This window comes from Lepidochelys olivacea (assembly GCF_965140295.1).
Source record: "Lepidochelys olivacea isolate rLepOli2 genome assembly, chromosome: 5".
Taxonomy (NCBI): Eukaryota; Metazoa; Chordata; order Testudines; family Cheloniidae; genus Lepidochelys; species Lepidochelys olivacea.
The window spans coordinates 76,016,368-76,040,629 of record NC_140415.1 but is presented as its reverse complement, the minus strand read 5'-3'; the positions used below and the strand labels follow the sequence as shown (position 1 = coordinate 76,040,629).

At 39.2% G+C, this 24,262-nt stretch overlaps 1 protein-coding gene across 3 annotated transcripts in view; it reads left to right on the top strand.

The window, feature by feature from the left end:
- Positions 1–24,262, top strand: part of DTWD2 (DTW domain containing 2) — a 192,523-nt gene that overhangs the window by 155,885 nt on the left and 12,376 nt on the right. For 2 of the 3 annotated variants that reach the window (XM_084629066.1, XM_084629068.1), the window contains exon 5: positions 8,931–9,029. The exons of the other annotated variant lie outside the window; for it this stretch is intronic. In XM_084629066.1, coding sequence (XP_084485192.1) covers positions 8,931–9,029 — 99 coding nt within the window. The remainder of the gene's footprint in view (positions 1–8,930; positions 9,030–24,262) is intronic. 3 annotated transcript variants of the gene reach the window in all.

Genomic DNA, 24,262 nt, shown 5'->3' with positions numbered 1-24,262 from the left:
TGTGCTGCTGAGTTTGCCACGCTGACCAAACAGGAAATGAAATTCAAAAGTTCCCAGGGCTTTTCCTGTGTACCTGGTTAGTGCATTGGAGTACAAAGTGCTGTCCAGAGCAGTCACAATGGAGCACTCTGGGATAGCTTCTGGAGGCCAATACCGTCGATTTGGGTCCGCACTACCCCAAATTCGATGCAGCAAGGTTGATTTTAGCGCTACTCCCCTCACCGGGGAGGAGTACAGAAGTCGATTTTAAGAGCCCTTTAAGTCGATGGAACGGGGTTGGTTGTGTGGACACATTCATTTTAAAATCAACCTAACACAGCTAAATTTGACTTAACCCCGTAGTGTAGACCAGGCCTTAGATGAATACTAAAATTGAGATTCTGCCACCTTAACCCATATGGAGCTGTACCTCATGTAATCCATTGAAATCAAGAGAACAGAGTAAGGTACTACTCATTGTGAGTAAAGATGGCAAAACATGCCCTGAATCCTTTGTAAATTACACAAGAGACATGTTACAAAAAACTTTAACATGCCTGATGCAAAGAATTGTAATGTTAGAGAATTAATCATTTGTGATAGGGGCCTCAGTAGAACAAGCAGGGATTGTTCATAATTAATGCACTTCTTTTATACAGAAGTTTTCACTTTTTCATTATCTCATTTTACATGCTTTTGAACTCAACCTTTTCAAATCCAACCTTTTTGTTCTATAAGTTCAATTGTTCACTAGTCCATTAATTGCCTACACAAACATTGGAAATGTGATTGTAAGATTATTTACCTTTTAATGTTCAGCAATTCAAAACTTATTGCCAGATACTTGCTATACTTCATATGCTATCTGCTGTTCAACAGACTGTGTAAGGTAATAGACCCATATTACGTTTCGAAAAAATATCCACCTTTACCTGGTCATTCCACAGATCTTCCTTTCACTGTATTATGGGTATATAATGCTTCTATGATCTAGTTGTTTTACAAGTGCCTCATCTGCATGAACAATTCCTGGTCTGTGACATTTCTGTAGTAATTATGGGACAAATTATGGCCATTCCATCATTGGTGCACAAGGTATGCAGGTGGACTCTTTTTACAGCCATTGCCCTCCTGAACAGGAGGCAGCTATAATTTGGCTACTTCTGCTTCAGGAGCACAAGGGGGAGTCAGCACTACCTCAGCAGTACATACTGTCCAAGAGACAAGCACCTTTTGTACAGCACCTAGAACAATGGCATTCTGGTCCATGACTAGGGCTTCTAAGTACTATAGTAATACAAATAATGGCTGGGAGGAATTGGGAATTCCCCAGCTCTGTGTCAGTCATCAGCTAAAAGGCTTACTGGGGGAAGTGCAAACTATGTCTGTTAGGCAAGTGGCATGAGGTAACCAGTGAGCATACTTTTCCCCCAAAAAGAAAAGGAGTACTTGTGGCACCTTAGAGACTAACCAATTTATTTGAGCATAAGCTTTCGTGAGCCATAGCTCACGAAAGCTTATGCTCAAATAAATTGGTTAGTTAGCTATAGTTAGTTAGTTAGCTATAGCTCACGAAAGCTTATGCTCAAATAAATTGGTTAGTCTCTAAGGTGCCACAAGTACTCCTTTTCTTTTTGCGAATACAGACTAACACAGCTGTTACTCTGAAACCACTTTTCCCCCAGTGTCCCTTGAAACAATATAGATGCTCCTGGCTACAACAGATGTAACACTTCAACAGCACTCAGGGGCTATTCCTCTTCCTGCCATCCTAGTACATCTTGCCTCGTAGGAGCCTTAATTTGACCCGATATTTGCTATTTCTCTGCCACAATTCAGTGTTAGTCTACTGTTGAAATAGTACTTTCCTGAACAGTACTGACTGCCTCTTCCATATATTGTAAATTAAATTATTTACCCAAAGCGCCTACCTTATTTTCCTTCATACATCTCTTGGTAATGCTGATTCTCAGTAAAATGGTCTCCAGGAAATATTTTTCTTCTGCATTGCCTAATCTCCATGGTATTTCTGATCTTCCTGCATCTAACCTCCACTGTGTTGTATCTTTTCAGTGCTCTTTTGTGTTGCTTTGACTAATGAACTTTAGTTTTTGACTTATGAAGTCATTTCTTCTATTTCCAAGATTCTTTTGTTGATCACATTCCTTATCTTGTTTCACCTTCGCCATCTCGCACAAGCTGGATTTCACCAGTCTCCCAGTATCATTTTTCTTGTAGAGTACCTGCATTTCCCTTTTTTCGGGTTTTCAACCTATGAAAAAGTTGCACCCATTTTGTTCAGCCCACCCACCTGAAGGTTCACACAGTGGGAAACTTTGATATAAATGATATATTTTATTTGACAATGTTTACTAAAGTTGTTGCTGTTAATGGTTATGGTACTATCCTTTCAACAGTGTAGAACACCCACAAAGCAAATTTCTGCAGTGTTCTGGGGGACTGGTAGCTGATGGTTTATTTTATTGTTTAGAGCAAAAGTTTGTCAGTGCATTTCAACATCTAAAAACTTATGACTGGTGTCTGTTCCTCTCATTCATTTTGATTAATGATTCAATTAAATTACTTGCAAAGTATTTTTACATGCATTATTTTACTTAGTCTAAGTCAAGGCTGGTCAAATCTGGCCCTTAATTTTAAATTCTAGTTTTAAACCCCTTATTCACATTAGTGAGCAGTTACTTGCAGGAATAATCCCTTTGACTTCAGTGGGACTACTCATGTAAGTAACTGCTTACCATTGTGAGTATGGGTTCACAATCTGGCCCTTTTATTACATGTCCACCTTTTTTTTCAATATGGACGGCTTTTTGAGCAAACAATCAAACAGAGCTACAGTATAGGGAATGGTGAATCACATTTCAGGAAAATAAATGTTTCTCGTTTTACACAAATAGTTTAAAAAGTAAAATCCAGGTCCAAATCCTGAAGTCCATATTGTGTTTAGGGAAAACTCACTGAAGTCAATGGGTAAACAAGGATATTCATTCATAGTAAACAAGAATTTTCATTCATTGTAAATAAGAGATTTATTTTCTGGTTTGTAAATCCCTTCAATTAATGAGCAAGAATGCCAGACTGTGTAGGCTATAGAGACCTTCATGCATTAATTAGGAATTAGTCGCAAAATCTGGAGCAGTTGCCTGCTATGATTTGAAGGAAGAGAAAAATAAAATTCTGTGCTAAAATTTTATCTATGTAAAATACTTTCTAAAACCTGAAGCCTGGATTTTCCCAGCTGACAGGTGTTTTCACTTAATTCTGAATCTACTGGAAATAACGAACTAAAAGTGATGATGAGTGAACCTCAAAAGATTTAGGTGTTAGGGGTGGGAATAGGTATTGTTTCATATTCTCTGTGTATATATAAAGCCTGCTGCAGTTTCCACGATATGCATCTGAGGAAGTGAGCTGTAGCTCACGAAAGCTTATGCTCTAATAAATTGGTTAGTCTCTAAGGTGCCACAAGTCCTCCTTTTCTTTTTGCGAATACAGACTAACACGGCTGCTACTCTGAAAACTCATTTAAGACTCCTACTGAAAATCCAAATCCAGTGGGAGACTTATTTTCTTGTGCATGTGACACAGCACTCTGTCCGGCTACTACCATTTGCTTTCCAAACTCCAACCAGCAGCTGGATGATCTTCAGTCTGTGACCCACTGTGACTCCAACCTTTCTGCAATCAACACTTTCCACCCTTGACCCGCTCTTCCTGGGCTTCTGTTTCCACTAGGAATATTGGAACATTAAGCTTGCCGTGTCAGATCAAGTTATCACATCTGGTGTCCTGCCTTGGAAGTGGCTTGGAAGATGGGGAGGGCAGGAGAGGAGGGGGAGAGAAACTGTAAGTCAATGGCCCGTTCTGCAGTGCTGTACATGGGTGAGGGTAAATTTTCCTTTTGAGCCCTGTGGCAAACAGCTTATGCTCTGAAGCATAAGATTGATTATGTATGTATAGCTATGGCTAGTGGGCCAAGTCCTGGGCTTAGGAACATTGGCTACGCAAATACCCTAGGTCCTTCATGGCCTGCCTTCTTTATGCAACAGTGGATGACTGCACTGACCCTGACAGGGCAACCCAGAACAGCCCCAACTAGCATTAATATTTCTGTTGACATTAACTGAAAGTGACCCTACGTTCTCATATCATGGGACAGCATGAAAAGAAGAGACTGGTCAGCTTTAACCTTACCCTTTATAACCTCATTTCTATTTATATCTTCTCTTTTCAAGGGTTAATAATCCTAGTTTTTTACATCTCATCAGAAGCTCCATTATGACCATCTTCATTGCCCTTCTCTGGTATTTCAGCTGTCTTTTTAAGGTGAAGCAATTAAATTTGAACACAGTACTTCATCAGGATTCTTTTAGTGGAACTTAGTTAAAATCTATTGATGGTGCATGAGCTACAAAAGAATCTAACTGACACTCCTCCCTTTATACTGCCTCTCTAGCACTAACAGGAGTCGAAGCTTATTTTGAAGAACTGAACTGATATTACTCTGAATATACACAGGGAACTGAACTGTAGAGTAGGACAGTATAATTTAAATAGTCACTTATCTGAATATGTTTTAGAGTAGCAGCCATGTTAGTCTGTATCCGCAAAAAGAAAAGGAGTACTTGTGGCACCTTAGAGACTAACAAATTTATTTGAGCATAAGCTTTCGTGAGCTACAGCACACTTCATCAGATGCATGCAGTGGAAAATACAGTGGGGAGATTTTATATACACAGAGAACATGAAACAATGGGTGTTACCATACACACTGTAACAAGAGTGATCAGGTAAGGTGAGCTATTACCAGCAGGAGAGTGTGGGTGGGGGGGGGACCTTTTGTAGTGATAATCAAGGTGGACCATTTCCAGCAGTTGACAAAAACGTGTGAGGAACAGTGGGGGGGGGGGAAGGGTATAGTTTTTTTGTGACTTTGTCCTCATCCATAACTATTTCACATCTGGGGACAATGTTCAAATCAGCGGCACTGCTATGGGTACCCGCATGGCCGCACAGTATGCCAACATTTTTATGGCTGACTTAGAACAACGCTTCCTCAGCTCTCATCCCCTAACACCCTACTCTACTTGCACTACATTGATGACATCTTCATCATCTGGACCCATGGAAAAGAAGCCCTTGAGGAATTCCACGATTTCAACAATTTCCGTCCCACTATCAATCTCAGCCTGGACCAGTCAACACAAGAGATCCACTTCCTGGACATTATAGTGCTAATAAGCAACGGTCACATAAACAGCACCCTATACCAGAAACCTGCTGACCACTATACTTACCTACATTGCCTCCAGCTTTCATCCAGACCACACCACATGATCCATTGTCTACAGCCAAGCTCTGCGATACAACCACATTTGCTCCAACCCCTCAGACAGAGACAAACACCTACAAGATCTCTATCAAGCATTCTTACAACTACAATACTCACCTGCTGAAGTGACGAAACAGATTGACAGAGCCAGAAGAGTACCCAGAAGTTACCTACTACAGGACAGGCCCAACAAAGAAAATAACAGAACGCCACTAGCCATCACCTTCAGCCCCCAACTAAAACCTCTTCCAACGCATCATCAAGGATCTTCAATCTATCCTGAAGGACGACCCATCACTCTCACAGATCTTGGGAGACAGGCCAGTCCTTGCTTACAGACAGCCCCCCAACCTGAAGCAAATACTCACCAGCAACCACACAACAGAACCACTAACCCAGGAACCTATCCTTGCAACAAAGTCCGTTGCCAACAGTGTCCACATATCTATTCAGGGGACACCATCATAGGGCCTAATCACATCAGCCACACTGTCAGAGGCTCGTTCACCTGCACATCTACCAATGTGATATATGCCATCATGTGCCAGCAATGCCCTTCTACCATGTACATTGGTCAAACTGGACAGTCTCTACGTAAAAGAATAAATGGACACAAATCAGACGTCAAGAATTACAACATTCAAAAACCAGTTGGAGAACACTTCAATCTCTTTGGTCACTCTATTACAGATCTAAAAGTGGCAATTCTTCAACAAAAAAAACTTCAAAAACAGACTCCCACGAGAGACTGCTGAATTGGAATTAATTTGCAAACTGGATAAAATTAACTTAGGCTTGAATAAAGACTGGCAGTGGATGGGTCATTACACAAAATAAAACTATTTCCCCATGTTTATTTCCTCCCCCTCACACACAGTTCCTCAGACGTTCTTGTCAACTGCTGGAAATGGCCCATCTTGATTATCACTACAAAAAGGTTTTTTTCTCTCCTGCTGGTAATAGCTCACCTTAGCTCATCACTCTCGTTACAGTGTGTATGGTAACACCCATTGTTTCATGTTCTCTGTGTATATAAATCTCCCCACTGCATTTTCCACTGAATGCATCCGATGAAGTGAGCTGTAGCTCACGAAAGCTTATGCTCAAATAAATTCGTTAGTCTCCAAGGTGCCACAAGTACTCCTTTTCTTTTTGTCCGAATATAACCACTAGAAGCAGCAGGAGAAATCAGGGTGGTTGTGGAGAGACACCTTAGTGCAGGTCTGGAATTATATGTTGAGGAGGCCAGGGCTGGCCAGTAGAAGGAGTCAGTGGAAGGGACCTGGAATAAAGGGCTCCTGATGCAAACACTTAAAGTTTTGAGTTCAGATCGGTATTAGGGTTGCAATGTGAACTAGTTCTTAGGTTCAGTTCACACATCTATAGTCAAAAGGCATATTTATTGGAGGTTACTGATGTAGTATTTGCAATTTTTTAAAAAAGGGGGAGATAGCAACAGAGGCTTAACAGATATAATATCCCTCATAGTTAGGAATTTTACCAATTGCTTCTGATCGAAATAAAAATTTTGTCAGTCCCGTTTTGATTTAAATCATTCTGTGGATTGCTAACAATTGGAATGTGTGAAGGGGGGAAAAAAAACAAAAAATAGTTTTGGATTGCATTGATACCAAATAAACAGACAAAAATAAGTCCATCTAGGAAGGAGGAAATATACTTTGGTTTAAAATCCTAGAACTTCTACAGGAAACAAAAATCATTAATGTTCTTGTAGCTTTGAATAAGGAGGGGTGAGGAATGTTTATTGCTTGTCTCTCTGCTTTCCTGCCTGTAGTTCATATCCTTGTGGTTACTGCAATATCATATATATGGAGAATATGCTTGTATAAATTTGCAAACTACAGATTTGTAACCCTTATCTCCACTATTCTCAATCTTCCTTACTCATTGCTAACAAAACCATAAATATTTGTAAAATTCACAGTACCATCACTTGCAGGTGTCATCATTTCTCGGTTTTATTTATTTTTTGCCTCTTTTTTACCACTGGAAGGAATTTTATCTCCTCAGGCTGGCACTGATAGAGTTTTCTATACAAAACCTGGCTATGGGCTTCTAGGAGGAAATAAAAGTTTGTTGTCATCCTGGTGGTCACTAGATGGAAAGATTATTTTCTACTTGTGGTTACTGATGTTTGATAAATCATGTTCATTAATAGTTGTAAGTCTGAACCTTACTCCTTATAAATTCAACTTTCATGTGACAACTGAAATGTGTTTTATTTTTTATTGCAACAGATCTTCACGTGCCCTAATTACTGATGCACGGTGGAATAGAAATCAAAACACACAGTGTACGTGTTCCATGTGCACAGCCCTTGTTGCACCTGAAAAATAATTGCACGTTTTGCTGATGTATTGTGGCTTTTATTAATATAAGAAAGCCTTCAAAATGATATATAGGGCCAGGTCTTTTTGTTTTTAAAGTAGATTGCAGGATTGGAGCTTTAGGTTCCAATTCCATAAATGTTTGAATGAAATTAATTTTACAAGCATGAGCAGTACAGTTGAGTTCAATGAACTGGTCACGATGGTAAAGTTACTCATACGTGTTTTCAGGATCAAGCCTTAGTCATATTGATGTATATTTAGTTTTTATGAAAATGACCATGTAGTTTTTGGTTGGAAGGAACCGTGAATTATTTTCTCATTTTATATTTGTGAATACTAGACACTTTGAAAAAGCCCACTATTTGTACTTTAAATTTAAATGTTTATTTAATTTTTTTGTATCGATTTGTATAGCACTCGTTATATAGTAGGATACATTCAGAGCATATTAATATTCAAAATACTCAGAAGAAGCCAGATACAGATTTATTGTATATACCATCATCTGTGTGGAGGTTGCACAGCTGATCAGATCACTATTATGCACTACCCGTATGTAACTAGAAACTGTAGAATCTAGGAACTTAATTAAAATATACAGAATTATCCAAAGTGGAGCTAATGGAAAGGCTGTGCTGGGGAAATGCTAATGTACAGTGGTATTCAGCTGTGGTAGTTCAACCAGAGAAAACTTAAGTTCTGTGATACCCATTTTGTATAAACATCTTTTATTCTTGAGGTACAGAGATAAATTATTGTTAATAGCAGGACTGTTGTATATAGCTGTTACACATTCACTTCCTCTTTGTCCTCAGTATTGTCTTCAATGAAAGCCTTGATTTTGGGGGGGTTTTGTTTTTTACAGTCAAACTATCCCAAAAGTCATACTTTAACTCCTCTTCCCACCACCACCCCCTAAGTGTAATAGAGAGACCTCAATCACTAAATCCAGAATGGTTTTTTTACATGTTGGCATTTTTTTTTTTTTTTTTTTTTGCCTATGTTGAATCTCTAGCTTAGATTACACAAGAAATTCTCCTCTCAATCGGTCTTGTGCTCTTAGGTTTCTCCTCAGTCAGAGGTTTCCTCATTGCAATTCTAAGGGCCCTTCATGTAAAGGAGTATTTAGTCATGTTTAATTTAACGGAAAACTGCAGTGGAATATGAAATAGTTTCCAGTTATTTGATCCAATATAAAATATGAGCACATCACAAGTTGTTACCTTTAAATCATATTATATACCTTCCAGACTGGCTTGGCTGTGCAACTAAGATTTCAAGGAAGATCAAGAAGAAATAAATCCTTCCTTCACAGACTACAGGACACTGGAGCCACACGAGCATTTCCTGTGAGTCTACAGTAACTCCTCTCACGCTGTGGAGTCCTGTATGGGGGAAAATGGCCAATGACTACATGGAGTCACCAGCCCCTCTTGCAAGCACTCCCTGCATGTTGAAATCAAATGCAGAGTTCTGTCATTAACAGGGGGATGCTAATTCTCATTATGGTGATCCAAATCTTGCCCTGTTACCCCAGCAGAACCCTACAGTTGTTCTCCTGGCCATGGGGCTTTCGTGACTAAGGAAGGAAGGGCAAAACTCAGGCTGGAAATAGTAAAGCAGGCTGGAGCTGTATTGTCTGCTGATTCATGTTATAAGATGAGGGTCAGAGCTGCAGGAAGCTGAAGTCAGTTTGAAGGTTTATTTACAGCAGGTCTCCTTTCATCAGTTTCTTAGCTTAAAGAAGATCTTTGTTCTCCACTAAGCAGCAGTAAACGTGGGGGGAAGGCAGTTTCAGAACTCATGGAAAGTAGGTATATCAGCAGGTTACACTCAGTGGTTTTCTTTGTCTGTGATGGGTTAGTTCCAATATGCCTATCCTGTTGCACATATTCCTCCAGTATATTAAGCTGGTAACAAAAAATAATTAATAACAAATTTACCGAAAATAGCACCAAAATTAGAGCCCCAACAGAGTACACCTTTTATCTCGTTTCCACCTTCAAATCCAGGAAGTTTATATATTGTAATTCCTGGTTTTTGAAATAGCTCCTCATTTTAACATTTTCTTTGTTTTTTATTTTTAATCTCTTTAATGTAAACTTAATGTGAAGCCAGATAGTTTCACAGTGCACCAGAAAGGTACAATCCATTGCAAATTCCTGCTCTGGTTTAACTGAGAGGCTGAACTTCACCCCATGTGATTACAGAATCTCATCAATTATAAATGACACTTCAGTGCTGGGAACTGAACTAGGTTACAGTTACAAAGATATTGAAGCTTATAACTTGGAGCTGATCTGTTGCATTATATGCAGTTAATATTAAACTAAATTCACAATATGTAATTACATATTTAAATGTATATTCAGAATGTGTGTTCTATATTTTGATCATTTAAACCATCATTCCATCATAAAAATTTTAGCTCGTTGGATACATGTGGAAGGACACTCCAGAAAGTCATAGTAGTTGGTACAAACCCTACCCCCACCCCGCCAAAACCCAAAAAAACTAGAGCGAGCAAGATCATGAGATCCAGAACCCCCATTAGTATGTAGTAGCATAGTCTTTCTGATCTTGATCCTTTGCAAAGGAGCAGCAAATCAGCATGTCTTACACTGACAGACCCCGTCGTCAGCGGGCAGGAACTTAGTGCATGAGTATCTACCGCATGACCTAAAAGTCAACTGCTTGTTAGCTAAGGCCGTAGAGCAGACTCATTAATTGTTCTCTAAGTAGTCTCGGTGCCATTAGATGGGACAGAACACCACACCCAGAAGGTGTCTGGGTTACACATGCATAACTAGAATATATGGTTTAAGCCTTTCTCTGTTCATATGTAGATCAATGAGCTAAGACTGTGTGGGAAGCAGTGCCTCTACTGCAGGCTGCGTCCTCCTCCACCTCCCTACCTAGTTCTGCTGGTTTTGTCTTTCCTTCCTCCAGCACAACTGGAGGCGAGCATTCATGTGATGGGAGCTAAACAGGCAGGTAGCCTCCATGAGGATCAGTGAGAATTAAATAAGATCTGACCCAAAGTTCAACCAAAACTTAAACCCAGTCTGATACAAATCTTTGCTGAGGTTCAAAATAGTGCAGGTTTTATTTTTTCCATTTTCATATACCTGTGAGGTTTCTGATTTCTGCTAGAAGTATCAATATACAGTGGACCAAATTCTCTGTACTGCCTGAGTAACTAGGCTATGCCCAAAGGAATGCTTCTGGGGTCAGAGGTGAGACAAAGGGAGGAGGAGTTTGAGGAGAGGGTCCAGGGCTTATTGTGGACAGTGGATCCATGACTACATGGATCCACCTGTTGAACACCATGGTCTACAGCAGTTCTTCATAGCCACTGTGTTTTTTCTCTCTCTCATGTGCATGGATATTTGGCTGGAAATTTTTTTAGTCATGTCACCGCTAATTGTGCACGCTCAAATTTCACCCAACAGCACAGTGCAACACAAAGTGTGAAGATCCTCTGAATGTGCCTCTGCATCCCGTTCCAGGCACACACATGCAGCAGAAAAGCACCTCACTTTCTCTGGCTTTCACACAGTGCTTGCCCAGAAGGGGCTCAGAATTTGGACCTATATGAAGATCTTTCCCAACTCTAAGATCTAAAGGAAATCTCCAGAAAGAACCCAACAAATTGTTTAGACTAGAGAAGTCTTTGAGAACTTTGAATAAGTGTCTAAATTTGTGACTTTGTTTATGTTGGTGTATTAAAAACTATGAGGTGTTTTTGCAAACCATAAGTTTTAATTGAATGAGTAGCTTGTAATTTCCTCATGCTATTCATTCAAAGACCAGCAAATGTGCAGTTTTGATTACAGAAAGTTAGAGACCTATATATTGCTCATATTCGAAAGTGTTTGTGCTTGTGTTCAGCCTGTAACTTGTGTATTATTACATCTGAAGCATTAAGCAAAACCTTTTAGTCCTGAACAGAACAAATTGTTCCAGGAAGTGCTCTATGTAAAGAACTCTCATTAAAGTAACTGGGAGTTACTCTGTATTTGGGGGTGCTAAGAGAATCCTCTTTAGGTGAGTCTTTCTTTATTTTCAGTAATTTGTGGACCTGGATGGTCAGCAGGAGAGACCGTCCTTCAGCAAATTAGGATAATTTGAGTGACAACGGTCTGTTTTGTTTGATTCATCTCATTTCTGGTCAACAGAATTTATTGCTTCTACTTGGTGACTTTTTCCTCTAACTGAAAGGTCTCGGGTAATTTGCCAGATGTCGGAAACATATGTTATCTTATGCCTTGGGTGCAGGGCAAAATCTTTGTTGTTAACTTACTTTTACTGCTTTGGCATTCTTTTCATAATTATTTTTTAACTCTTCAGTTGAATTTCATATTTCTGAATGTGCCTGTCCTGTTGCTGGAATGTTTGGTTGACAATAACAAGGTTAGTAGAAGTATGTCCATGCTGCTCTTGGATTTCTGAAGGTCTACTTGAATTTGTGTTCATAATAAGCAAATACTTTGAATTTTAAACTGTCTAGTTAAATGAAGGTATTTTTTAAAATCACACTATACGTATTTTTTCTGAATGTTCCTCTCCAGAGCTCCTTCCATTTCTTTTTCCATTTTTGAAGGAAGTACTTACTTGCATTAACAAATAATGAAAACTAATGAAAGCAAAAGTAATTAGTGTGTTCCAAAAAACAATCTCTATGCACAGATACTACTTCTTGACATTGAGCTATTTAATTTTCCTTCTAGTGTTTTCCAGGCTTCTCATATTTACAGGTAATTAAAGTTAAATAGCTGTGACAATATGTGTAATTAAATTTTCTTTCTTCATTTCATGACCCTGTTCTCTAGATCCTTATTCTGCTCACTGACTGAATTTTCTTGCAGCACTTTCCTCGTGCATTAATTATTAAAAGAATAGAGCTGCATAAAATATTGATCTGTTGCCTGACATTCATTTTTTAAATGTAAGCAGAGCAAGAGGTAATACAGGAGCCATTTAAAGAGCTTTTCTTTCTATTAATACATAAACTGTGATGCATGAAAAGATATTTCACTGAAAATGGATATTCATTTATTTTACTAGGTGTTAAGTATGCATTCCATAACAAACTTTAAAATATATTTTTCCACAACATGCTGTCTTTTGTTAAATTTCTTCCACCATTGTAGCCAAAAACCACAAAACCTCTTCAAGACTGAGACTATACTCCAGCTAAATTTGAGATTGCCTATGTCTGGGTTTGTGACTGAGTCTAAGCACAATAAAATCTGTTCTACTCTTAGGCATTGTCTTTACTTTAAAAAAAAGGAAACGGGGCATTCTTATCACAAGTTAACTAACTTGAGGTAAAATCCTAGTGAAGATGAGGCAGACTGCAGTTTTCACATTAGTTATCAGATCAAGTTCAAGCTTAGGCCTCCCTGAAGGCATAAACTAGACCTGCTAACTTTCATGAATACTGCAGCCTGCCTTGTCTTCACTAGATTTTACTTCAAGTTAGCTAACTTGAGTTAAGAATACACCTTTTTTGTTGTAGTGAAGACAAGGCCTTAATGTTCTATTGTTTCTCCTGTTTGTAATAATCTTCATACAGAAGAGCAAGAGAAAATCAATGGATAAAAAACAAGCAAAGTAAATTTTGTTACATTTGGTTACATGACTGTGCAAGCACTAAATTTTCCATTCACAGTTGTTGTTTTCTTCCTTATTAGCTTTCTCATAATCATCTCATAAAATAATAGGAAAGGGATTCTTCATCCTTTCATCTTTAACAACAGTACTTGGTATATGTAGTGTTTTTTTCCATAGCTCTTAAAGGACTTCACAAAACGGGGTAAATATCCCCATTTTACAGATGAAGAAGTGGGGCTCACAAAAGCAAAGTGACTTATCTAAAGTCACACAGTGAATTGGAGTCATCTGCTGATTCATAGTGCAAGGTTCTTTCTAGTGGCATAGCTAGAAGTGGAAATTTGGGTGGGCCCCGACTTCCGGGTGGACAGGCAATGACCGACTGTGTTAGCTCAGCTTCTCCCCAGACACTATGCCCTCTTCCTAGCCCTCGTGCCCTGAGACAAAGGGCTTCACCTGCCAAGCTGGGAACATGCATGGGGCGGCTCAGAAAATGGCAAGGCAGAGCTGCCGGACCATAGCTTTCTGAAGGATGGGCACATAGCTCCGTCCTGGATTTCAGGTGCCCACGTGACACTCTGGGCCACTGTGGCAGAACCATACCCCTGCTCAGCTTTGGGTGGGCCTGAATGCTAAGTGGGTGGACCACAGCTAAGTGGGTATGTCCCTGGTCCTTTCTTCAGTGAAGCAATGTCCATAGATCCTAGCACTTAATCTTCAGCCTGTTTGAGGCATTGGAGGCATATGCAGACTTATTAGCCCCTGTCAGCAGCCTAGGCTTCTACCACTGAAGAGGCTGCCATTTTAGGTTACATCCACAGATCTGGATTTTCAGCCAGTTTAACTCCAGAAACTTGAAATAATTCTATAGTAAGTTGAACATATGCCTGCTGTAGATCTAAGATATCAAGAAACAATTATATTCTTTTTGTACATACTTATTCTTCTCGTATCATTTACTCAAGGTGGGCCAGATCAGTGGGCCTTACTAATTGACCAAAAGAAATTTCCAGGTAAGCATGCATAAATTTTCCTAAGTCACTGGTCTGAACACCTAACTAGTTCTTACATTTTCAAAGCACCATGCAAATATCTTTTAATATTTTTATGGCAAACATTAAGGGAAAGGGCTCATGCTGTAGTGTTAGCTTCCTTCTCTTCCACCCTCACCCATTACATGCAACCGTGAGTATGAAAAATATGTTGATGGGGGGAACCAACACACAAAATACTATCAAAAGCAGCGTAGTTTATCATCATGAATAATTAGTCCAAGTCAAACTCCCTACAGACTTTAGACATATTAGGAAAATATGACCAAATGTTCCAATTTTAAAGAATATCATGGAATATTTATCATGATGCTGTCTAAGATGGTAGAGTCCACCTTTGAGGTACTCAATTTTTCTATTCTTAAATCACCTTCCAGATAAAATTAATTTTGAATGTTATAACTCTGCTCTGTTGAGTCAATGAAGGCTACTAACTGATATGACAAATAAGGATGTCAGTTGTAGATTCTGAATTCATTGCGCAGGTGGTGTTAGTTTTCTTCCATTAGGTTGCTTTACTCTTTCCTCAGTCAGAGACCATTATACAAGCTCAGCCTTTATAAGACCCTTTGTTTATCTTGGAGGGAAAAAAGTAACCTTTCACGATATTCATAAAATGCATTAGAAGGTATTGAGAGCCTCTTCTGAGGTGCTGGGTACCCTCAGTTCCTGATGAAACCAAAAGGAGTTAAGGGTGCTCAATACTGTACTTCACAAGATTTAGTTCTTGATAAGAACTATGACGACAGTGGTGGTGATGAGTGCTCTATAAATCCCTAGATACATAGAATAGTAACCAGCAGTAAATTGCTTTAACAAGCAGAAGGAGCATGTAGGGAGTCACTAGGAACTCTTTAACATATATCCTTCGTCCTGTACTGTATGAAAGAGGGTCACATTTGGACTAGGGTAGTTACTAGGGCCTAATCCTGCAAATACTTTCTACTGAGAGTAGTGTTTACTACTACAAGGAATCTCTTTGATGTCATTGGCCCTCCTCATAGAAGTAAGCAGTACACCTAATAGTATAGCATGCTCCTGTTCAGGAACCTCAAATCTTAACATTCATATCTTTTAGTATCTAAAAATAGCAAACTTGTTTTCTTTTTTGGTGTGTTGATTTTTGCTTTAATAGTTATTTGAAATCTGGATTTATCTCCTTTTTTGTAAGCAGGTTTTCTAGTATAGTTTATCTCACAAAATACAGGATTCCTGTTTATGGGCCAAATTCTGCAGTCTTTACACAGCCAAAACTATTGTTGAAATAAATGGGAGTTTTGCCTGTTTAAGTATTTCTTACCAATATAAATAAAATCCTATGTATGCTTATTTTGTTTAAACTGGATTTTTATTTTAGCACAATTTTGTCTCGAATGGACAGAGACAGTCATATAACATTGTAGTCCCTGGGAATGTAGAGCGATAGAGAACACATTTTAAGGACAAAAAATTTCTTCGCCTGTATGATTTCTTTAAAGGAAATGAATTTCCGTAGACCCATATTCACTTGTCCAACACTCAGATAAGAACTTGTGTTCAACAGCTTAGGGTAGCCAGGTTGAAATAGAACTAATAGTTTGAAACAACGTCAGAGTACTTAGAAGCCTCACGGTTTGGGATATGCATATATATTTGCATCCACACTGTATTTTCAGGGATCATCAAACAAACTTTTGGAAAAGCTTCTGTGTGAGATTACATAAGCAGGGGGGTCTGTATACTGTAGTTCTGCTTTTCTGCATGGCTTGCTTTAAAATACAGTTGTTCCCCGGTGACACAGACCAGACAAATCATGTGCACATCACAATAGTGCATCCTTAATTATTCTCACACAGAAAATAATGTAAAAGCAAGACAATTTTCTAAAATATTCAAAAGCATTTTCAGAAAATTTCACAAGCGGTTGGTTAAGAAAAGTAGTAATATCCTTCATATGTGAATCCAGGAAATTATAGGGTAGTTCATTTTACCTTCATTCATATTCTCTCTTGTGCAGTCATTGTAGAGAAAGAACTAAATGTAGAGATGAAGCTTTTAAAACAAACCATTGTGCACGGTATTGGAAGAAAGATTACACGGTTGCTTTGGGTTATATTCTGCCACCCTTACTCATATTGAGCAATACCTTATCTAGTGAGTAGCCAGTTGATTTCAATTAGACTACTTGTGGAGTAAATAATACTCCATGTTAATGTGGATGGTAAAATCTGTCTCATTAATTGTTGTTTATGAAGCAAATGGACAAAAGTACTCCTGAAAATACCTGGAAAATCATTTGAGAATTCATTCTCATAAATCTGATTGTTAACGATATCACAATCATTGCTAGCAAACTGTGATGCCATAAATCTGATCACTGAACAGATATCCTGGACATCATATTTACATAGCTATGAGAGAGAGAGAGAGAGAGAGAGTGTGTGTGTGTGTGTAAGTAAGGAGCCTCCCTGCTCTGAGATGATCTCTGCAAGAGCTAGTGAGAGTTGCCCACCCTTTGCCCAGGGAAAGATGGGGGTTATTATGGAATTGTTCCCCAGTTACATACGGGTGAAAAAGAGCAGGGAGTAGGCAGAACCATGTCTTGCCACTACCATACACTGGTCCTCAGAGATGGTTGATCCTGTTGGGGAGAGAATAGTAGGCTACAAACTTTAAAACGTTTAAAACGTTTCCTTTAAAACGTTTCCACAGATGACGCTTTCCCTCCCTACCCTCCAGTGCAGCTCTGAGACAGAATGCCTCCCTATGCTCCTCCTGAGTGGTGCAGCTCTGCATCATTCCCAAATCAGGCCTCTGGCTGAATGCCACTTTGTAGGCCTAAAGCAATAGATTGGTTAGCAAGAGGGGAAAGGAGACAAAACAGAGAGGGATCTTATAGCAATCAGAAAGTGTGTGGGGAAAATACAGAAAAAGGATGTCAGCTAAATGGAAATTGAATGAGATGTTTTCCCTGAGGCTTACCTTGGTGGCTTGGGAATGTGCAGGCTGCAATTTATTATAAATTTGTGTCAGCAGTTTACACATGGCAGAATGCACAAAGGTAGCATGGATACATACATACGTGCAATCAGCAAAACATGAAGAAAAGGGGAAAGGTTTTTGTGACATCCATTTAGTTTTTTGACTTTGCATTTATGACAGTTGCATGACAGTTATTCCCTGCAGAATTTGAAAAAAAGAGAGCTCTTAAAATGTCACTTTAAATTAAAGCCAGGATGTTTGAGAGAGCTAACTTATTTATGTTCTTGATGTAAATTTCAATAGTGGGCTGGGGTTTACTTTGCTCAGTGTTCTTTCTCTGTCACGAAGGTAACTCATGGAACTTTATTTAGCTGCAAGGTTATGAGATTTTTGCATTTTAGAATATGAAAAGAAATATAGTAGGTCACTGTTAGCCTTTTAGGCAAAAGGTAAAATGTGTAAACTCTTAATATTCTGAACCATATATTTCCATTCCTTGTCTGGCTGACTCCCCTCCTTTGGGAGTGATTTTTGCACCAGTGCTACGAAAAAAGCATTTCCTGCATTCCCCCCAGCACATAAATTGCAATTGTACCTAGCCTATGAGATAAGTCTGCAAGGTGTTTGTGTGTTTAAATTCCCTGCTATTTCCCCTCCCCTGCACACCCTTCCAAGGGCCAGGAATAATCTAGCTCATATTTTCCTGGTTTTAATATTAATTTAGCATTTAATATTAGTTCAATAATTAAACCTGTAAATGATACCAACCACTGCTACCGGTAAAAAGTGACTACTAAAGGTTCTTGTCATAAAAATAAAGGGAAGGGTAACCACCTTTCTGTATACAATGCTAAAAAATCCCTCCTGGCCAGAGGCAAAACTCTTTCACCTGTAAAGAGTTAAGAAGCTAAGGTAACCTCGCTGGCACCTGACCCAAAATGACCAATGAGGGGACAAGATACTTTCAAATCTGGAGGGGGTGGGGGGAAAACAAAGGGTTACCTGTCTGAGATTTTTTTGCTGGGAACAGATCACGAATGTAAGCCTTACAATTCTTGTAAAGTTAGTAAGTAATCTAGCTAGAAAATGCATTAGATTTTCTTTTGTTTAATGGCTTGTAAAATAAACTGCTCCATGGAATGTGTATTCCTGTTTTTGTGTCTTTTTGTAATTTAAGGTTTTGCCTAGAGGGATTTTCTGTGTTTTCAATGTGATTACCCTGTAAGGTATTTACCATCCTGATTTTACAGAGGTGATTCTTTTACTTTTTCTGTAATTAAAATTCTTTTTAAGAACCCGATTGATTTTTCATTGTTCTTACAATCTAATTATAGCAAAAACAAAACACGTATGAGGAACAAACAGTCTGAAAGATCAGTATACAGTAGGACAAGGTTACTAACCAGATGGTCATACTGTGTTCTTATCTTGAAGGGTGTGTTGTGTTTCTAAATACATTTTTGGATGAGCATACATTTTTGTTTTGAGATTAGAACTAATGAGAGAGGAGTAGAGCTGGGTGCATAACTGTTTTTTCAGTTCTGAAAAAAAATAGTTCAAGTTGAACAATTTTTTTTTCTGAATTTTGGGCAAATCAATAAAGTTGGGGAAATTGTTTCAGGTATTTTAATTTTTTAAAAAAAAGGAAGAGAAGTGCTAGATTCACAATTCATAGCCAGAGGAACGGCCACTGGTGCTGGATCCCCCTTATAACCTTTAGACCAGTGGTTAGGTCATTCTCTTAGGATGTGGAAGCTCCACATTCAAATCCCTGCTCTTGAGCAGGAGATAGAACCCAGGCTTGCCGACTTTTAAGTGAAGTGCTCTAACTACCAGGCTCAGGAGTGCCCCCAGAAATGTTTCAGAAATGCTGCACACATAACTCTCTCATTCCTGCCACCCCTGCCTTGGCTGGCTCCCCCATGCAGGCACTCACCACAGCTCCCCTCCCTCTCCTTGCAGCAGGTCTTAAGTCTGCTGCTGAGCAAGTCCTGCCGGCAGAGGAGTGGGGACATCAGCTGCTGTAAATCAGGCAAGGCCTGGCAGATTTGATATGTAATCCTAGTTGAAAAATCATTTGATTAATGTTGAAACTGTTCATTTAGATGTAGTCTCATTTTCATTTTGACCAAAACAATTCACCAGGATCAACACATTCACAAAATGTTTTGATCAATCCAAACCTGCATTTTTAGGTGAAAAAAATAGTTTTGGCGGAGGAATTTTGCTGAGCCTTTAAGAGCAGTGAGGGAGGTAAGAGTTTCATGAGAACAGAAGAGGTTGAGAAGAGGTGGGACATTAAGATGGAAGGGAGGGATGGGGACAGTATATTCAATAAAATTCTATATGATCTCTCTAGTCCTAATAAATTCTACTATTCTTAACAAGGATGAATCTCAATCACATTGTGTAATAGTATGATTGGCCTATAGTCATATTATGCCAAACTTATACTCCCATTCGTTCTCAAAAGCTGAACAGGATGACCTGGGTTGATGCTTGAATGGGAGACCTCCAAGGAAAACCTAGGTTGCTGTAAGTGGTGATGTTAGTACCAAAGGGACCTGGTCCTGAGAGATGCTGAATCATACCCATACCTCCCACTCAAGTCCTCAGCAAGTTGAGCAATGAGCCAGTGTTCCATCATGTACTGGGAGGGCACTGTGTTGGTAGAGAAGCCAGCTTACATATGAGACATTAAACCAACATAAAACTTGTTATCATGGCCTTCAAGGCCTTGGAAGCTCTAGGCCTTCTACACAGTTGTATATGGAAATTAGATACTCAATTACATGCAGCTCTAGACTTCTGATGTCTTGAAATCAAGCCCAAAAATATTGGTGGCACTTCATGTAGAAGAAATGCTAACTTCAGTGTCCTGGCCAATTTGCAATGAGTAATTGCATTTGGCTTATCTAACTTTCCCCTCCAGCTTGAACTGGTTGAGGTATTCGTAATTTCCTTCCTTAAACTCTTGTTTTTCCTTCCATAAACTCTTGCTGAGTGCTGTTACAGAACTACTTTAAGAACATAAGATTGGCCATACTGGGTCAGACCAAAGGTCCATTCAGCCCAGTATCCTGTCTACCGACAGTGGCCAATGCCAGGTGCCCCAGACAGAGCAAACCTAACGGGTAGTGATCAAGTGATCTCCCTCCTGCCATCCATCTCCACCTTCTGACAAACAGAGGCTGGGGACACCATTCCTTACCCACCCTGGTTAATAGCCATTAATAGACTTAACCTCCATGAATTTATCCAGTTCTCTTTTAAACCTTGTTATAGTCCTAGCCTTCACAACCTTCTCAGGCAAGGAGTTCCACAAGTTGACTGTGCGCTGTGTGAAGAAGAACTTCCTTTTATTGGTTTTAAGCCTGCTGCCCATTCATTTCATTTTGTGGTCTCTAGTTCTTATATTATGGGAACAAGTAAATAACTTTTCCTTATTCACTTGCTCCACCACTCATGATTTTACACACCTCTATCATATTCCCCCCCCCTTAGTCTCCTCTTTTTCAAGCTGAAAAGTCCTTGCCTCTTTCATCTCTCCTCAGATGGGACCTTTTCCAAGCCCCTAATCATTTTAGTTGCTCTTCTCTGCACCTTTTCTAATGCCAGTATATCTTTTTTGAGTTGAGACCACCACATCCGTATGCAGTATTCGAGATGTGGGTGTACCATGGATTTATATAAGGGCAATAAGATATTCTCCATCTTACTCTCGATCCCTTTTTTAATGATTCCTAAGATCCAGTTTGCTTTTTTGACTGCCACTGCACACTGCATGGACATCTTCAGAGAACTATCCACAATGACTCCAAGAGCTTTTTCCTGATTAGTTGTAGCTAAATTAGCCCCCATCATAGTGTATGTGTAGTTGGGGTTATTTTTTCCAATGTACATTACTTTACATTTATCCACATTAAATTTCATTTGCCATTTTGTTGCCCAATCACTTAGTTTGGTGAGATCTTTTTGAAGTTCTTCACAGTCTGCTTTGGTCTTAACTATCTTGAGCAGTTTAGTATCATCTGCAAACTTTGCCACCTCACTGTTTACCCCTTTCTCCAGATCATTTATGAGTAAGTTGAATAGGATTGGTCCTAGGACTGACCCTGAGGGAACACCACTAGTTACCCTCTCCATTCTGAACATTTACCATTTATTCCTACCCTTTGTTCCCTGTCTTTTAACCAGTTCTCAATCCATGCAAGGATCTTCCCTCTTATCTCATGACAACTTAATTTACATAAGAGCCTTTGTTGAGGGACCTTGTCAAACGCTTTCTGGAAATCTAAGTACACTATGTCCACTGGATCCCCCTTCTCCACATGTTTGTTGACCCCCTCAAAGAACTCTAAGAGATAAGTAAGGCATGATTTCCCTTTACAGAAACCATGTTGACTTTTGCCCAACAATTTATGTTCTTCTGTGTGTCTGAAAATTTTATTCTTTACTATTAGTCTCAACTAATTTGCCTAGTACTGATGTTAGACTTACCGGTCTGTAATTGCCTGGATCACCTCTAGAGCCATTTTTAAATACTGGTGTTACATTAGCTATCTTCCAGTCATTGGATACAGAAGCCGATTTAAAGGACAGGTTACAAACCATAGGTAATCGTTCCGCAATTTCACATGGAACTCTTTCAGAACTCTTGGGTGAATGCCATCTGGTCCCGGTGACTTGTTACTGTTAAGTTTAACAATTAATTCCAAAACCACCTCTAGTGACACTTCAATCTGTGACAATTCCCCAGATTTGTCACCTACAAAAGATGGCTCAGGTTTGGGAATCTCCCTAACATCCTCAGCCGTGAAGACTGAAGCAAAGAATTCGTTTAGTTTCTCCGCAATGACTATCATCTTTAAGTGCTCCTTTTGTATCTCGATTGTCCACGTGTCCCACTGGTTGTTTAGCAGGCTTCCTGCTTCTGATGTAGTTAAAAACTGTTTTGTTGTTACCTTTTGAGTTTTTGACTAGCTGTTCTTAACTCCTTTTTGGCTTTTCTTATTACATTTTTACACTTAATTTGGCAATGGTTGTGCTCCTTTCTATTTACCTCACTAGGATTTGACTTCCACTTTTTAAAAGATGCCTTTTTATCTCTCACTGCGTCTTTTACGTAGTTGTTTCGCCATGGTCGCTCTTTAGTTCCTTTTACTGTGTTTTTTAAGTTGGGGTATACATTTAAGTTGAGCCTCTATTATGGGGTCTTTGACAAGTGTTCATGCAGCTTGCAGGGATTTCACTCTCGTCACTGTACCTTTTAATTTCTGTTTAATCTCCTCATTTTTGCATAGTTCCCCTTTGTTTTCAATTCAGTGATTTTTGTATTTCAGTGGTGACTGAAATTATTCCAATATATGCGTCTGGTTTGTAAATTGTTTTGAGATGCTTCAGGGTCAAAAGTATGATATAATTACTGTATCAATATATCATCACTATTTTATGGGAAATTAGATGCAAAATGCCATGGCTTCTGTTGTGAAGTGTCAGATTGGTGGGTGTTTTTGTGTGTTCCTTTCTAGAATTCCAGGTGTAATACACGAGCTATGACAACAAAATGTTCTGATTTGGGACAGACAATGCACAAAGACTGCTAACTCTCAGCTCAGCACTTGGCTAGTCTTATGAGATGTGCAAAGGGAAAGGTGTGGAAGCACCATTCCTTCAAGCTAATGGAGCAGTTCTGCAGAGGCTGTTTCATCCCCATGGTTAAGTAGCCTTGCATGCACTTATCATGGGCTAGAGGAATAAACAGTAGCAATTCATCTCTAAGCCAGGCAGGTGAAGTGTTCTTCTAAAATCTCACCAGGATCTACTGCTGTGGGAGTGGAGGGTCTGCATTTGGTCTAGAATATGCAGTTCATTTTTATGTCCTTCACCCCAGTGTAAATCTGGCTATCATACTATATAGAATTTTTGTTTAATGTATGATGAGCTACTGGTATAGTGTAGTAGAAAACAATCTGTTAATGAGCCAGGAGCTCCTTTTGTGAAGACATACGACACACGAAGACAGAGACTGGCACTTAGGTCCTGATTTTGCAGACATGAAAATCAGCTTTTGGGGATAATCAGCCACTAAATGTAAAATATCACTTTCTGGCTAACTATGAAATTGTAATATACATTTTATTAAAGAATCAATATTGGGCTGATCCATTTGCAAAAATGTGATTTATAGTAGCAGAAAAAGATGTTTCAAGTAAAGAGGACATTGAATTTGCAGAAAATAACTATAAGCCTTCTCCTCCCCACATTCCCCCTCTGCAGATGAATAAGCATGTAAAGTACATATTCAAGAGGTCCATTTTTGTGTCCCTTTAGATTTATATTATACTGTATGTCCTAATATCTGGAATCAACAATTGTTAACGGAACCTGTTTAAATATACAAAATATCCCACTAAAATGCTGCAGTAATCAACCTTAGAAATAACAAGCATTTGTTACTATGATGAAGCTCCCCCACCCATATGCAGAGATGTGCTTTACAAAGAACACTCTTGTGAATGGGTTTATGCTACTGGCTGGGAAAGCAGTAGGTGGCTCTTTAGAAGCCAGTGCTGTGCAGAAATACCTTGTAGTACGTGAGCCACTGCCACGTCAGATTCCTTTGACCTTTTCCCCACAAGCCTAGATGGGGGAAGCACACTGGTCAATAATTCTTGCCTGGGGGAGGATAAGAGAGGATTTTAGTGCCTAATCCTGACTTTCTCCAAAACCAGAAATACATACCCTTCATTCTCTGGCCCAAGAAGCCACTGTGGACAATGGGTAAGGAATATATAGATAGCTTCTGAGGAGAGGGAGGGAGGTAAGTCTGCAAAGGGGAGAAGCTTTCAGAGGAAGAAAAATCTGACAGCTGAAGCCTCTGTCATTCCCCAAGTTGATGAGAAGTGTCCTGGTGGTGTGTCAGCCTACTGAGTCCTTTCCTCAATCCCAGC